This window comes from Danio rerio, chromosome 17 (genome assembly GCF_052040795.2).
Source record: "Danio rerio strain M-AB ecotype USA chromosome 17, GRCz13ab, whole genome shotgun sequence".
Lineage (NCBI taxonomy): Eukaryota > Metazoa > Chordata > Actinopteri > Cypriniformes > Danionidae > Danio > Danio rerio.
This window is the reverse complement of record NC_141037.1, coordinates 28759195-28776815: the sequence shown is the minus strand read 5'-3', so window position 1 is coordinate 28776815 and position 17621 is coordinate 28759195. Positions and strand designations below refer to the sequence as shown.

At 35.3% G+C, this 17621-nt stretch overlaps 1 protein-coding gene across 5 annotated transcripts in view; it reads left to right on the top strand.

Moving 5' to 3' along the window:
* The window catches only part of msrab (methionine sulfoxide reductase Ab), a 79272-nt gene that overhangs the window by 49098 nt on the left and 12553 nt on the right, over nt 1–17621 (top strand). For all 5 annotated transcript variants that reach the window (XR_015513435.1, XM_087290628.1, XM_087290629.1 and 2 more), the window contains one exon: nt 8115–8221. Coding sequence is in view for 4 of the 5 variants with exons in the window: in XM_087290628.1 (XP_087146754.1) it covers nt 8115–8221 (107 nt within the window). In the remaining variant the exon portion in view is untranslated. The remainder of the gene's footprint in view (nt 1–8114; nt 8222–17621) is intronic.

Below are 17621 nucleotides of genomic sequence, written 5' to 3'. Positions count from 1 at the left end.
TGCTGCTGCGTCAGAGAGATGCATTAACGCACACTTCATGGAAGAGAGAGACAAGATGGCTGACGCAGCCGCTCGTTGTGTTTACAGAAAATAGCGGCTGATCTAGATTCTCTCAGGCCTGAAAACGTTAAATCCTGTTTTCCACCTGCCTTCGTTGTGTAACCTGTGACTGACACCTTTGCTGTGTATATTGAACCCTGAAAAGCGAAACATCGATGCACAAGCTAATTATGTGCCCAAACTGTTTGCAGGATCACCATAATCCTTCAGCAACACTCTTGAGTTGTCAATGAAAGCAAAGGTTGTTGGGTTCACGAACACCATTTTGTACACAAGCCACCAAATGGGACAAAAAGAAAAGGGTGTTTCTAAATTAAGACCCCCCCCCCCCCCCCTCATCTTTTTGGGGTTCAGTCTGCAACGGGCACGTGCCTCTCGGGGGGTGACCTCGACCCCAGCCCCTCCCACACAAGAGCAGCTCATTACAGACTGTCAATCAGCTACAGGGGGAGGGGCAGACAAAGGTCATTTATGAAGAGTAGATGAGCAACGGTTGAAGAAATGCTGGTCTTTGATGAAACAGAGCTAGAATTGATCTATGTATAAACTTTTTAGTAATAAACAAACAAAGCTTATTTTTAAGCATATTTATCATTTTTGTGTGTGCCTTGATGTTGTTGCTATGCAGAAGATGCACAAAGTATCTTTTTCTCATAAAAATGGAAGAAATGCTCGATTTTCCTTTTTCCAAATAAAATCACATGAGTTTTACAAGGGAACTTTTTTACTTACATATTTATACCACTAAAATATGGTTCCAAAGCCACATTTCCCATGTCCAAAGTACATTTAAGGTGTACATATTTTAAATGTGATTTTAATTTTTCATGTTTTTAACATGACCAAATGAACTTGTGTATTTACTAAATTAATCAGTTTATTCAGCAGCGATGCCTTAATTAGTTTAGACCTATCACAATTATTGATTAATTGTCTTGTGGCTTTTTGTTGATTCAAATATCTTAAAACAAACATTCAGATAGTATAATAATCACAATACAATAAATAGAAATCATATTATTATTATTATTATTATTATTTTGTTTTTATTTTTAAGTAATAATTTTTAAATAATAAATTAATCAGTTGATTCAGCAGCGATGCATTAATTAGATTAGACCTATCACAGTTATTGATTAATCAGATTAATACTGATTGTGTTTTTGATCATTCAGATATCTTGAAACAAACATTCAAAAAATAAAATAATCCCAGTACAATTAATAGAAATCGTATTAATTATATATTATTATATTAATATTATTATAAAAATAAATAATAAAAATAATAGTAAAAATAATAATAATAATAAAAAGTATTATTTTTATTACATTAGTTTTTATAAAAAAAAGGAGATGGGGTTATTATTGAATACTTTTTTTTAATTAAATCTTATTTATTTTGTCGGCGCCAGTGGTGTAGTGGTTAGTGCATTCGACACATGTGCTCCCGGCTACCTGAGTTCGATTCCCACCTCACTGTATTATGCCGATCCTTCCCCTCTCTCTGCTCCCCATGCTTTCCTGTCAATGCTCTCTACTGTCCTATCCATTATCCATTTAGGGTGAAAACCCTGAAAAAATAATTATGAAAAAAAATCTTATTCATTTTAATACCATTTTGTTTAAAAAGGAAAATATACATCTATATCATAACTGTTTCCACAAAATCAGTTTTAGGCGCTGAAAGTAATTAAGTGTTTGGATAATGCATTCAATAAAACCTATTTCAAATTAAAATGTTACACAATATTTAGTTTAAGACAGCAACATTTTCTGTTTTGTTTTATATCGTTCCATGCGTTTGCCTAAATTAAATTGAAATTAAAATAAATACAGATTGGAAAATTTCAAAGGAAAACATAGGCAGAGAGAAAAGCACTGAGATCATAAAATGACAGGATGTTTTCAAACCTGCATTTCTGTAAGTGGCTCTTACTGTCATGAGCATGTGCATCACCCACTGTGCCATGCCTACAACACTTCAATTTTCTTTTCGGTTTTTCCCCATTAGGCCATGAATACCAATAGCAATGATGTATGTTTGCCACAGATTTGTTTATAGTTATAGATCTAATGTTCAATCTACAAATTAGCTCTATTCATGGTGCAAATCCTGTATACATCAGTCAATTACTAGAGATACAAACACACACATACAAACCATATTGCTTTTACTACACATTGAAAACATGTTTTTATTAGTAAAGCTAGTGTAAGAATTTTTGTGTGCGCGCGAGTGTGAGAGGTTGTGTGTGTGTGTGTGTGTGTGTGTGTATGAGTTACATAAGAGGTGTAAAAATAGTCCAGGCTCTGCACCATTCCTCTTAGTTGGCTGCTCTTGCACGCACACTGCTTCACCGTACCCACAGGGCGCACACATACACTCCCATATGAGCCTACATCACACACACTCAAATTCACAAACACACACACACTCACCAAACCCTGCTAGAGCATCAAACATGCACATGCACATTGACATACACACACACACACACACAAGGTGGATGAACTCCTTCACCTTAGCAAAAAAAAAAAAAAACACACAGTAGCACAATCTCTCTTTATAAAATGCAAACAGCTTCCGCATGTGCGGTTTTGTGTTATTTAGGGTACATTTGAGCCTCTTCTGTATTATTTTTTTCATCCTGAATCTTCTCTCTGTGATGCGTTAAACCAGGAGACTGAGATTTAGAGCCATCAGGGTGCATGTGATTAATATTTTGTGTGACAGTAAAATTGAGCTTCTAAAAGACGTGGAGAGATTTTCAGAGTCAGGCCACGGGCTTCGCTTGGTGCAAGGCGCTTTTAATTCACCTAAAAATGAAAATAATATATCATTTTACTATGCATTGACATGTTTTCACAAATCTCTACGTTATTTAAGATTAATGTGCTATTTAGTTTCATAAATCAATGTTAATAGTGACCTCCAAGTGTATTTTAACTGTTGCGATCTAAGATTTTTTATTTCACGAATTTCATAGCCAAAAGAAATCACAGTAACATTGTGTCACAGTACCTTTATAGGCCATATTTTCAATCTCAATTTTGCATACAAAAGGAACAAGTACACTAAATAGAGAATATTAAAAATGAGCATTTATGAGAACAACAGCCATACATACGTACTACATATTGTCCATACATACATTAGTTGGGTATTAAATGTAACTCACTTTTGTGAACTGGTGTGGCTTCTTATCACAAAATCCAGTTGAAGTTGTTGTTTTTTTTCAGGTGATGGAGGCAATTATCATTTAGCATAGACATATGCTTTAAAGAACAGATACACCTTGGCAATTGTTGATTTTCTTGATTCATCTGTTAAAACTCTTTAACCGCAGATTTTTAGCTAAGTAAGAGGCGGTGTCCTGCAAAGTCAATAGCTCCGTTTTTATTCTCCTATTCTTATTCGCATTTTGGAGGTTAATATAAGCTAGGCATGGGCCATTATAAGATTCTGATGGTATGATAACATTGGATAAAAATATCAGGGTTTTGCGGTATGACTGTATTATGATTACTGCTCTATAATATATTCTTATTAAATGTCCGGGTAAAAAATTAAAACTTTTTTTTTCCATTTTGAACACTATATATTTTATTTTGAGAAACATTTAGAACATTTTGGATGAGTAAACATGTCAGACTTCTACTGTATTCGTTCGTTTAAAAAACAGATTTCTTTTGCAATTTAAAATAGCATCTTTAGATATATTTTCTGCTGGAGATTCTGTTGTCCTAAAAAACAAAACAAAAAAACATCAATAAACAGTTGTACACATACTTTAGGAACAGTATTGCAGAAAATTTTGACTTTTAAAAACTTTTTAAACCTAAAGACTTTTCCAAATTGCGGTATACTTTGAATAAAAAAGCATATGCACATAACTAAATAGGATATACCTTTTATTCGATAAGAAAATATGCAGATAAACTATGATGGAAACACTTTTACAGAACAAATTCCAGCATGCACTTTAAAAAAGGTCATTTGATTTTGTTATAAGAGATCATGTGATGATACAAATGTGTGTGAATAGACTAATCAGCAGGCTGTGAACACGTTGTATAACATCTGAAATGTTGCTATAGACATTCTAAAACCATTATCCATTTCATTATTAGTGTTATATTATTAATTACCTCCAGAATAGTCAAGAGTATCTGTGCTCTACGTCTGACGCCTTCAAACGCCACCATGTGTTCATTACTTGTCGACATTGTCTTCTGTGGCACAAGTCATTTATTAAAAGTAAAAGATTCACACAGCTTCTTCTACCGCAGCAAATTTCGTCTTTACTGTTGATGATGAGCGGCAGTTCATCAGGAAGTGACTATTTTGCTCTCTTTGACTCGTTAGATAGAAACGCTGCGTTATTTGCATATTCCAGCTTTACGCATGAAGTTAATTTGCATTTTTGGATGGAAACATAGCTAATGTGTTTTGAACTACTGTGAGTCTTTCTCAAGGACTTTCTGAGCAAGGGTGCCCTCTAGTGTACAGTATGAATTAATAAGTCACTTATAAGAATTGTCTGAGTATTATTTAGTCTTTGTTTTCAGTTCAAATTTACCCTGGGATTTGTTTTTACAGAATTTGCGAACCCTGGTTATAGCTACTTCTCAAATTTTGGGGATATTTTGGTACTTTTTTTGCAATTTAAAAAAAAAATCTGGTTAACCACGTATGGTGTTCCCTGTCAAAAATGATCGGACTATTTAAAAATAAAATGTATAAATCTCTTTTTATGCTGTAATTACCAGCAAATATTAGATTTTTTTTGGTCAACGTTAGAACTGGCTTTGTATGTCTACTTGTAACCTCATTGATTTAAGATTGTGTTTGTCAGGTTTTGAGTGCAAAAAAATCTTGTTACTTCAGAACTAAGTCCACAAGCTCTTTCCTGCCAAAACCTGAAAACTAATAAATATATGCTTTCTATCTTTTCCTTTTCAACAACAAATCCGCCAAAAAATGTGCTGACATCTTAAAAGTCTGGATTGGTCAGATCTGTCTTAGAGGATTGGTGTCTATCAGCTTGATGCTGAGTGTGTGAGCGCGCCTGTGCTTTCATATGAGTGTTTAGCTTACTCCCTCACAAGTACACATAGTAAATCTCCCCTTTCTTCCCTCGCTCTGAAGCAGAGGGTGACGCTTCTTGACCTCTGCATTAACAGAAATAGTTTTCCTGCGGTAGAGAGTGACTGTGTGTGACATTTATGGAGTCAGCTTCTGCCCGTTTGTGTGCTGACGACACATCTGTTCATGTGTGTGCGTGCACTTGTGTGTGTGAGAGAGGAGAGATTCTGTGTATTATTCAGCTCGAACAGGGAGGATCATCAATAATAACTAAGCGCTGTGATGGAGGCTGTAAAAAGAAGCCCTCCACTGTCTCTGTTAGGGTACACTGAGTGCTCGTGGTTGCCTTTTTGTTTTTAACTCCTTGATGTAAGAGGTTTTGATATATTTGGACACAGCAACACCACTTTAGTATGTCTGAATTGCATTGCTTAACAGCATTTCTAAACAAATTAACTAAACTCACTTAACATGAAAATAAAGTCTTTTGCTATATAATAGAAAGTGTAATTTTACATACACTACAGTTCATTCATTCATTCATTTTTTCGGCTTAGTCCCTCTATTAATCTGGGGATGCCACAGCCTAATGAACAACCAACTTATCCAGCATATGTTTTACACAGCGGATGCCCTACCAGCTGCAACCTAACAATTTAGTATATTCAATTCACCTATTGAGCATGTTTTTGCTCTGTGGGTGAAACTGGAGCATCCGGAAGAAACCCACGTGAACACGGGGAGAACATGCAAACTGCACACAGAAATGCCTTAAATGGGACTTAAACCAGTGATCTTCTTGCTGTGAGGCGACAGTGCTAACCACTGAGCCACCATGTTGCCCAGTATTAAACATACATTCCTTCATTTCTTTTTTGGCTTAGTCACTTTATTAATCTGGGGTTGCCACAGAGGAATGACCCGCTAACTTATCCAGCACGTTTTTTTTTTCAGGCAGCGAATGCCTTTCCAGCCGCAACCCATCCCTGGGAAACCAGTATTATCATAAGTTATTTGATTAATTTAATTTATTATTTAATTATTTTTATTTGTTAATTATTTTATTTAAACAAAATATTTCTAAAGGATCAAATCAAAATATTGGAATAATATCTAAAGGATCATCAAGTTTGCCATAAATACGTTTGATTTCTAAATATTTTAAAATGCTAAATGTTTATTTGGAATCTTAATACTGCACAGTTCAGCGTATATTTCCATTTATACGTAATGTTTGATCAATTAAATAAAGTCTGGCGTAAGATAAAAAATTATTGTATGGTTGACCTTAATTTAAACCAGTGGTCACCAAACTTGTTCCTGGAGGGCCCGTGTCCTGCAGATTTCAGCTCCAACCCTAATCAAACACACCTGATCAAGCTAATCAAGGTCTTACTAGGTATACTTAAAACATCCAGGCAGGTGTGTTGAGGCAAGTTGGAGCTAAAACCTGCAGGGACTCTGGCCCTCCTTGACTAAGATTGCTGACCCCCAATTTAAACGTTTTATTCTCTTGAAATGCAAGAGAAAAGTATGTGGGGTATTAGTGGATCCTATTCTTTAATCTTTAAGTAGGTCCACAACAGTTTCTTTCTTGTTAAACACAAAATAAGATATTTTGCAGAAAGCTGAAAACCTTTAACCTTGGCTTCCATAGAAGAAAAAAAAATACTATAATGCAGTGGTCTCCAACCCCTGGGCTGCGGATCAGTACCGATCTGTGGATAAATTGGTATGAGGCCGCACATGAAGTCACTCTTATTTCGGTTTAATTTATTATCCGAGTCTAAATGATCTTTTGTTTTGAAAAAAATCTTTTGTTTTGAAAAATAACCATATTGTCTTGGTTATATCTTAGTCACTTAGATTGCAAAATTGAAACCAAAAGCAAGCAAAATATGGAAAAAAAAACTGATGTCTTTGGGTCTGTGCCAGTAAAGTAGTGATTAGTGCGTTGACACATGCATGCCAGTGCTCTCTGCGACCCGACTTCGGTTCCCACCTCAAGGTCCTCTGTCGATCCATCCCCTCTCTATGCCCCCCATGCTTTCCCGTCAATGCTTTTTACTATCCTATGCATTAAGGATAAACATCCCCCCGCCCCTGCCAAAAAAAATTTATTTAATAAAAATAAATGAAAATTGTCTCAGGTAAAATTGTCAAGCATTGACCGGTCCGCTGTGATAAAAATATTTGGGACCACTGCAATAATAGAAGTCATCGGTCACAGCTTTCCAGCTTTCATCAAAATATCATCCTTTCTGTTCAAGTCAAACTGGTTTGGAACAATAGGAAGGTTAGTCAATCATGACAGAATTTTCAGCTTTGGATGAACGATCCCTTCAATTCGTGAAGAACTTTAAAAGTCTAGTATTGTCCAGCGTTGTTGGTTTGCAGATGGTGAAGTTTTGGTTTGATATTCTCACTGTGTAGTATATTCAGTGATTTGTAGAGGTAATGAAGGACCCAAATACTTCATTCTGGAACAGTTCTCCAGTGTAATTTGGCGTAAGGATGTGTTTGGCAACTGTGGTGACACACCGGCCTCAGGGTCACAGGGAAGGTCAGTGACTGTTGCTCTGCCACTTTGTAAGATCAGCCAATCAGAGCACAGAGTTTTGGCATTTGAAAAGAGGAGCTACAGAAGGCACAGCACACAGAGCTAAAGGCAAGATGGACGACATCCAGTTCTGCAGAAAAAAAATCTAATTCATTGGAATGAAAAAATGACTGGGAAATACTGCAAAACAGATATATTTTCAGATATTAAGATGGGAAAATGTTTTAAAGTCTGCTATTTTAAATTATACTTTGAATTATTTCATTTTTGTGTTTTGTGACATTGCAGCAGAATCGATTGCATCGTCCTAATTGCAGAAAAAATAATTAGAAAGACTGGCATAATGTGACAGATTCTTAAGGTGTGAGTGTTTAAAGTGTTCTAAAGCATGATTGTGTGTTTTTAGGAATGGCACAGGGGAATGACCATGGCACACAGTACCGTTCTGCCATCTACACCTACAGCCCAGAACAGCAAGATCTGGCCATGAAGAGCAAACATATGTACCAGGAGGTGCAGTATTTCAACACACACACACACAAACACACACACACTAACACACACACACTAACACACACACACACACACACACACACACACAAACTTTACCATCACTTGTTATATAGCCTTTATTGATCTTATATTACTAACATATGGACATACATACAGTTGAAGTCAGAATTATTAGCCTCCCTGAATTATTAGCCCCCTGTTTATTTTTTCCCCAATTTCTGTTTAACGGAGAGAAGACTTTTTTTAACACATTTCTAAGCATAATAATTTTGATAAATAATTTCTCATAACTGATTTATTTTATCTTTGCCATGATGACAGCACATATTTTACTAGATATTTTTCAAGACACTTCTATACAGCTTAAAGAGACATTTAAAGGCTTAACAAGGTTAATTAGGCTAACTAGGCAGGTTAGGGTATTTAGGCAAGTTATTGTATAACGATGGTTTGTTTTTTATTAAAAACTGCTTTTATTCAAGCCGAAATAAAACAAATAAGACTTTCTCCAGAAGAAAAAATATTATTAGACATACTGTGAAAATTTCCTCACTCTGTTAATCATCATATTGCAAAATATAAAAAAAAATAATAATAAAAAATAATAATAATAATAATTTTGACTACAACTGTCTAAGCCTTTGCATTACAGGAAATCTGCTATCCTTGAACCTTGAACTATCATTAACCCATATAGTTACCTTATAAAATCAAAGATGATCTTAGGCAAGTCCATGTCAAGTACACATACTGTTAAATGTTAAATTCTAAAATTAAATGCAACCTTTATGCAACCTTTTTTGGGGGAAAAAATTACTAAATATCCGGAACCAAGAAATGTCCACAAACTATTAACAATGGTAGTAGTTAAACTAATTTTAGCACATCAGATTAGCATATTACTATTATTTCTGAATGATCGTGAGACAGTTGATATTATGATGCTGAAAATTTGAATCACAGGAATGAATTGCACTTTACAATATATTAAAGTAAATAGCTATTTAAAATTGTAATAATAAATACATTTTTTACGAAGAAATACAGCAACATTGACTTCTTTTTAAATCATATTTCAAAAATGCATCTAACATTTAACAATTGGGCTCAGTTTAACTACATGACTGCACAACCAAATTTACTTCAGCAAAAAATCTGCATATTTATCCAGTAGTTTTCTCCCCATCACCTCCCCAGAAGCTCTTGTCACGTTTCCAGCCTCTCTCAAACTGTCCGCTGTCAAACGGCGAGCGCCCACACCTGTCAGAGAGATGCGTTGTGGATGCTCATCTGGATGACTGGACTGTTAGCTCTGTCCAACTAGCGTGAGGCTTCTTTGTTTTGGGAGCTGCAAGAGTTTGCGGTAAACCGTCACTGTGGTCTTCTTGTCATGGCTCTCGCTTCGGGGCTCAGATGCGGTTTGGTTGCGAGGGGAAGGAGGCGGTGGTGACCCCTCTTGGCCTTGGCCTTGTGCGTGTCAGGGGTGAAAGGTCAGGCTTGTGGGGGGCAGCTGTGGTTAAAGGGACGCAATCAGATCAGAAGAGCGAAACGGACGTGATGTTGACGGCCCCGCTGACCCCAATAACACACACATCACTGATGGATGAGAGTGAACCCCAAACACTGCAGTCAGCTGGGGGTCAATATGGGCTTTTTTAAGTATCAGAATAATACTAAACCATTTTGTCTGTTCATTAGAATGTATGCTAATTATATTTTTATCTGTAAAAAAAAGGCTATCATACATTTTTTGCCTGATAAGAGGAACAAATATGTAATTCATTGTAATGTTTGTCAGGCATATTTGGATCAAAAGTCATTTGTTACCGTATCTCTTTCATCTGCTTTCAAGCGCTGATAAAACATGAGCATGTGAAATGGAACAAATATTTTGTTTGTTTAAAAGCAGAGGCTCAGTTGTTTATTTTGATATATTAATGCTCATAGCAGAATATTCTCAGAAGGCTGTGAAATTTAGGTGAAAAGCATCAAAAATGCTGCTGGTGACTGGCACATAAAAAAAACAAATACTTGCGGGGAAAAATGTAAAAGTTTTTATTTAAGGGTTACATGAAAGCGTCAACATATTAATGAACTTTCAATTTTAAAATTTGATTTTGTTCTTATACTAAAAACCTCAATGTTTTACCCACTTGGCATCAAACTGCTTTGCATATTTTGTAATAAATGTACTTATTGTTTTAAAATTTGTATAAATTACAAAACTAATTTGTATAGTTGGATTAAAAGTGTTATTTTTATACAATTGCATAAATCTGTTACACTGAAAGATAATTAATAGAATAATACATAGAAAAATGATTGTGTGTGTGCGTGCATGCGTATGTATGTATGTGTGTGTGTATATGTATCTATGTATGTATGTGTGTATATATCTGTGTGTGTGTATGTATGTATGTAAGGGTTATGTATGTACCAGGTTAGAATAAATATGCAAGTTATAGTATAACAATGTTTTGTTCTGTAGACAATTTTAAAAATATATAGCTTAAAGGGGCTAATAATTTTGACCTTAATGTTTGTTACAAAATTAAAAACTGCTTTTATTCTAGCTGAAATGAAACAAATAAGACTTTTCTAGAAGAAAAAATATCAGACATACTGTGAAAATGTTCAGTGCAATTGCACACACACATAGTATTTCTAATAATTGGATTTTTAAAAAACAATTGTGCATAATTTCTTGATGTAAAAAAAGATCATAAAGCAGCATTGGTTAGAATAGAAATCTTTTGTTGGATTAACATAATTTTTAGCTTTACTTGTGATCATTCTTGTTAAACATTCTGGCTGAATAAAAAAAAACTTTTGAATGTTATATTGAGAAGCGTAAACCGAGTGATCTGAAAACTGACATTGGCTGTGTAAATACCAGTAACACAATTGTTGACATTTTGTCTAATTCTTGTGTATGGTGTGTAAATGCTGTACACTAGCATTTACTGGACTGATCATATGCCTCCAGTTTGCATAAAATAACTTTAAATGTATTGATTAAAAGCCAAAACATCCCCTAGACATGATGGTTTTTCCGCTTGCAGTTGTTGTTTGTGCTCTTCTCCTGATCCTCTTCTGTCTAAGTGCAGAGACGGTCTGAAGTGGTTTCGAAGAACGTCTCTGTTACATAAGCCGCAGTGATGAGATTAGACATGTTAGCCTACAATATTACTGAAGTATTAAGGAATGTGTCGTTTGTTTATGTGCCCTTCATACCTTGTAAAAGCATGGCTGATTGTCTTGCGCATTTGAAGAGAGCGACACAGAAATGAAAAACCGTGTGAAGAGATTGATGAGGCCTGATTGAGGACACTTCCATCAGGTCAAATTCAGGTGATGAATCCGACAGCGGCATCACATCACACGCAGACGGCAAATGAATTATTAGAGCCCACTGAGAGTTGCACTCCATCAGAGTCTCCTAAAACTGTGGCATGAGCGAGGACAGTCGAGGAGAGGAAGAGACACTCTTTTAAGAGCCGTGGTTGAAGGAGGGAGGGCTGCTGTAATGAAATGTAGGAATTTGCAGAACATCAAAGAGTTTTTATTCAGTAGTGAAAGAGAGTGCAGCAAAGCAAGATGGAGTGGAGGTGCAGTTCTGCTGCAGTCAGGCACTTTCTGAGTTATTTTGGGGATTTGAATGGAAGTTTGTGCATTTTCTTTGTTTTTATGCATGTGTTATGCTGCAGACATCAAATGTGTACTTATTTATTTTTAAAAAGATCCTTAAAACATTACTATATAATATATATATATATATATATATATATATATATATATATATATATATATATATATATATATATATATATATATATATATATATATCGAAAGTTATAATTATTAGCACCCCTGAATTATCAAACCCCGTTTATTTGTTTCCCCAATTTCTATTTAACATAGAGAAGATTTTTCCAACACATTTCTAAACATAATAATTTTAATAACTGATTTATTTTATCTTTGCCAGGATGACAGTACATAACATTTGACTAGATATTTTTCAAGACACTTCTATACAGCTTAAAGAGACATTTAAAAGCTTAACTAGGTGAATTAAGTGAACAAGCCAGGTTAGGGTTATTAAGCAAGTTACTGTATAACGATGGTTTGTTCTGTAGTCTATCGGGAAAAAAAATTGCTTAAAGGGGCTAATAATTTTTACCTTAAAATGGTGTTAAAAAGTTTAATAATGGCTTTTATTTAGCTGAAATAAAACAAGTAAGAGTTTTTCCAGAAGAAAAAATATTGGGAAATATTTAAAAACAAAATTCAAAGGAGGGGGGCTAATAATTCTGACTTCGTGTGTGTGTGTGTGTGTGTGTGTGTGTGTGTGTGTGTGTGTGTGTGTGTGTGTGTGTGTGTGTGTGTGTGTGTGTGTGTGTGTGTGTGTGTGTGTGTGTGTGTGTGTGTGTGTGTGTGTGTGTGTGTGTGTGCGCGTGTGCGCGAGTGCGTGTGTGCGTGCATGTGTGTGGTGCTTAGCGTAAATGGGTACACCCAATTTTAAAAACGTATGTTTTTTTTATCTATTACCCATTGAATATAAATTAAATACAGTATTTTTGGTGTATTTGAAAAAAAATAATTTATTAAACAGATATATTTATTTAAGTAATATTTTAGTCACTGAACATCTTTAGAAATAGATTATACATTTAGATTCAAGCTAAATGTTTCAAAAACTATTTCAACAAAGTTTGATAGATTTTTCTTTTTTCTCTTGATTTTTCCCTGACTTAAATTTAGGCTACTCTATTATTTATTATTTACTTTATTATTTTGGTAGATTAGCTCTGTATTTGGCTTTAGTAATTCCTAATCTAATGTATATGCACAAATATAATATTTAGAAGCATCCAATAGAAAATATTATTTTAAATGAGAGTGTAACCCAGGTTACTAGTGGGTAGTATACAGCAATAGAGCAAATAGAAATATAAGGAAAAACATTGGCAGAATACTCGATTAAATAATATACATTAAAATTATTTACTTATATAAATAATTTATAATAGAGTATTATACAGCATTCAAGGGAATAGTGCTTTAGAATGACATCATCGTGCCTTACACTATAGCAGCAGATCAGCTTTTCCAAACAATAACAAATCTCGCTTGTCTGTTAGCTTGTGTTTACCGTTGCTATGGTGATTCAGGGTTCGCAAGGGAAAGCAGAGATGTAAGTTGTTATATTAATAACAGTAATATAACTATTAGATTTACATCTTTTAATGTTTAATGCGTATTAATTGTGAAAATTGACCATTAATAAGATGCTGACATGATTTCAATCATATATTTTTAATGAAGGATTGAGAGAAAAAAGACAAGATTTGTCTCTGAGAGTGAAATCTGCACACGAGTGCCACCTGGAGTTTTCCTGTTTGTTTCGTTTTGATTTTGAATGATTTCCTTGGTGAGTTTGTGTTTTTATTATTTATTATTGTATTCATTATAACATGATTTAAACTAGTGTCGAAAAATGTGTTTCATTAATTAACCATTTGTTTGGTCTAGTAAAAACAAAGTATTATACAGAGTATTATACAAGTGATTGTGTAAAGTTTAAGTGAGAAAGTTTAAGTAAAATGCTGTCATTTGTAAAAAGAAAATGCCAAATAGGAGAGAGAAATAGGAAAAACACAGAAATTCAGCAGAGAGAAGCATATACATGGTTATTTACTGTTGCTGTTTATTTAGAAATGTGTTTAGCTGAGATAATGCATACACTGTAAAATGCTAATGGTTTCTTTGGCCTTGTGTTTTCAAGGCCAGGTTTTTTTTTCTTTTCCTTGGTTTTGTTCGTTTGTGCATCTTCTTCTGATTTTTCATCGGTGAGATGTTCTATTGACGTCAGTTGCTGGATGTGATCTGCTCTGGATTCGAATTAATTGAAGTTTGAACTTTTTCTGGATTTGGATTGTCTCAACTTCCATCGGCATGTCTAATTGTGGAGTTGGACTGGCGAGCCTCCCATTAAGTGGATTCTTTGGATACACCTGTTGAAAAGATACAAAGTAAAACCTATTCAACGTCATGGTAGGAGTGTAAATTTACAACACACTCACAAGTGCAACATCCTGGATCTCTGGAACTGAATTTGCAACCTAGTTGTTTTGCAAAAGAATCTTTTTGAAAGTTTATCACCTTTACTGGACTTTTGGAACATTTTGAAATGTTTTAAGTGAATGTTTTATTTTCATTTTTATTTTATTTGTACATTGTTCCTTTAGAGTGTTCATTCGTTGAAATTTTTGAATCTTTATAGAGAGAGGTTAACTGATTTAAGAAGGGAAATCTTGATTATATGTTAAATAATAATACAATTTTAATATTGTATTATTAACTTACACTTGCAAACCTTTAATATAGTACTGTTATTAGCATATTAATATTATATTATTGTTATAATAGTAACCAAAATATAATATTAGCCTTAACAATAGAAAAACAGAAAAACAACAATATTAACTTACCTTATTAGTGATATAGCCTGTGAAGAAAGAGAAGTGTTATTAGAGAGTGTAAATAAGATTGAGGTCATTAGATAAGTGTGAAAAAATCTAGAATTTGTTTTATTTATTTTTATTTATTTTTATATATATTTCTGTGAACATTTTACAATACAATCTTTTAATATTCTTACCTCTGTGTCCGAGTCCTTCACTGTTGTTGTATCTTCTCTCTCTTTGGAGGAATTTAGACTTCTGAGCATCTGGTCCATTGATTAAATCTTATAATACATTTGTCTACCGAGGGTTACATACCAAAAAGTGGCGAGAGCCAGCCAGGAGAGAGATTGCAACAACAGCGTCTAATTACAGTATTCGAGTTCACTATAAATATTACAAATCGGAGAGAACTTTAACGTCATGGATATCATAGAAAAAGAGAATGTAGATATCTCAAAAACAGTGATTGTGGGTGGAATGACACTGACTGAGACAGACTCAGATTTAGAGTCATGGCTTTTAAGATATGGAAGTATTAACCGACATCTTCTAATTGATGACCCTGACTGTGAGTTTCATCGACATGCTATCATAGAGTTTACACATAACTCCGCGATGAAAACATTGATGCCTCTTTTGCCTTTAACTGTAGTTAGTATGTCAAACCCAAGTACCACTTTCATGGTACGTGCTTTAAGCTGCGTTTACCCCCATATTGCTAGTGATAGTGCTACTAATGGATATCTGGAGGAATTGCAAAACATTGCTAGTTTTAGTGGGAAATCCATTGAGGAAGTACTCCAAACAGAGTTACTGAAGATTAAATTTGGTCCTTCTCATGCTGAGTCACTACCTGTTTTGGATAAAAAGCTTGAATTTCCAAATGCAGCACGTTCTCAAATACTTGATCGTAGCACAGTCAGTTCACCAAATAGACTGCTGTCCCCAGTCATATCACAAAGTATGATTACTGAACAAACAGCTTTTCCTTCATCTAGAATTTTACCATTTCATGAAGTTGAATCAACAAATTCAAAAAACCTGTCCAAGGAAAGCCTTAACCATAGAAGTACTAAACCCACAGTAACAGTGTCATCCCATCCAGCACTTACCATGGATATAATTGATCCTCCTAGCGTGCAAAAGGTAGTAGTTGAGCACATTGTCCGCACAAATGACACAGCTCCAATGCACCATACCTCTTTTCGCCTCCGATCTTTCTCTGGAAAAATTCCTAGACCTGTTAATGAGCCAGACTTTGACACTTGGCGTGCCAGTGTTGATCTCCTACTGACAGATCCTTCTATATCTGACTTAAATCGAGCCAGAAGAATCATAGACAGTCTGCTTCCCCCTGCTGCAGATATTGTTAAACATGTCTCACCTAACAGTTTACCTGCAGTATATCTGGAATTGCTGGAGTCTGTATATGGCTCTGTAGAAGACGGAGATGAGTTATTAGCCAGATTTATGAATAGCTTCCAAAACAATGGTGAGAAGCCTTCAACTTACCTGCACAGATTACAAGTACTCTTAAGCACAGCTATTCGACGAGGTGGGATATTTGAAGAAGAGAGAAACCGATATCTTCTAAAGCAGTTTTGTCGCGGCTGTTGGGACAGTTCCCTCATTGCTAACCTTCAATTAGAAAGGAGAAAAGCCACTCCTCCTTCATTTGCAGAATTAGTAGTTCTCATCCGTACAGAAGAAGATAAAAATGCCTCTAAAGAAGAAAGAATGAGAAAACATTTAGGGCTAAATAAACACTATTCTGCCCCCTCGAAATTCAGACTGTCAGCTCACCAGATATCTGCCCACCAATGTGAAATGCAGGATGATCAAACTGACACATCTCTCGCAAAGCAAGTGTGTGAACTTCAAGCTCAAGTTGTTGCACTGCAAAAGCCTTTAAGCCAGAAAGAAAAGAAAAAAAATGCAAAACCAGATGAAGTGAGTGAGCTGAGAAATGTTGTCACTGAGTTACAGGCACAGATTACAGCCATGCAAACTACAGCCACTCCAAAAATTAAAAGTGATGTAGAAGCAACTGAAATTGCTGACTTAAAGAGACAGATTGCTGATTTAAAGGTTCAACTGTCTGCCCCTGATATGTATAGAAACCGCACCAGAAACTTGCTGCCTGAACCTAGAGCAACAGATTGTTACAGAGCTAGTAAACTACCTGAAAGTAGACCTCGTCCGGGGTATTGTTTTAGATGTGCGGAAGATGGTCATCTTGCCAGCAGCTGTAGTAATGCTCCTGACCCTACTAAAGTTGCTGAGAAAAAACGCAAGTTAAGGGAGCGACAAGCCCAGTGGGATACCCAACAAGTAGCAATAATGAATCCTTTAAACTGAGGACGGTCTCTGTAGAGGGGCATACAGAGACTAAGAGAAATAATAATTGCCCTGAGAAACGTAAACAATTGTTCAACCAAAATGCGTGTGACGCACCCCCTTTGAGAAATTTACCAAGAGGATTAGTGGGAGTGAAGTGTACTGCCCAAATAACTGTTGGTAATAAAAGAGTTTCCTGCCTTCTGGACACAGGGTCCCAAGTAACTACTGTTCCCTGGTCATTTTATCAAGATAATTTATCAAATTGTCCACTTAAATCATTGGATAACTTGCTGGAAGTGGAAGGGGCAAATGGTCAAACAGTGCCTTATCTTGGATATGTGGAATTGACTCTTAAGTTTCCCAGAGAGTTCCTTGGAACAGAGACAGAAGTGCCCACTTTAGCCCTGGTAGTCCCAGATTTGATGAACACTCCCCAAGTTCTAATTGGCACAAATTCATTAGATGCTCTTTACAGTAACTATGTTCAACAATCTGCTTCCTTTCCTCAATCTAACTTCCATGGTTACCGTGCAGTGCAAAAAGTGTTAGAAGCAAGATACAAACAAGCAAGTGCTGATGTAGTGGGCTGT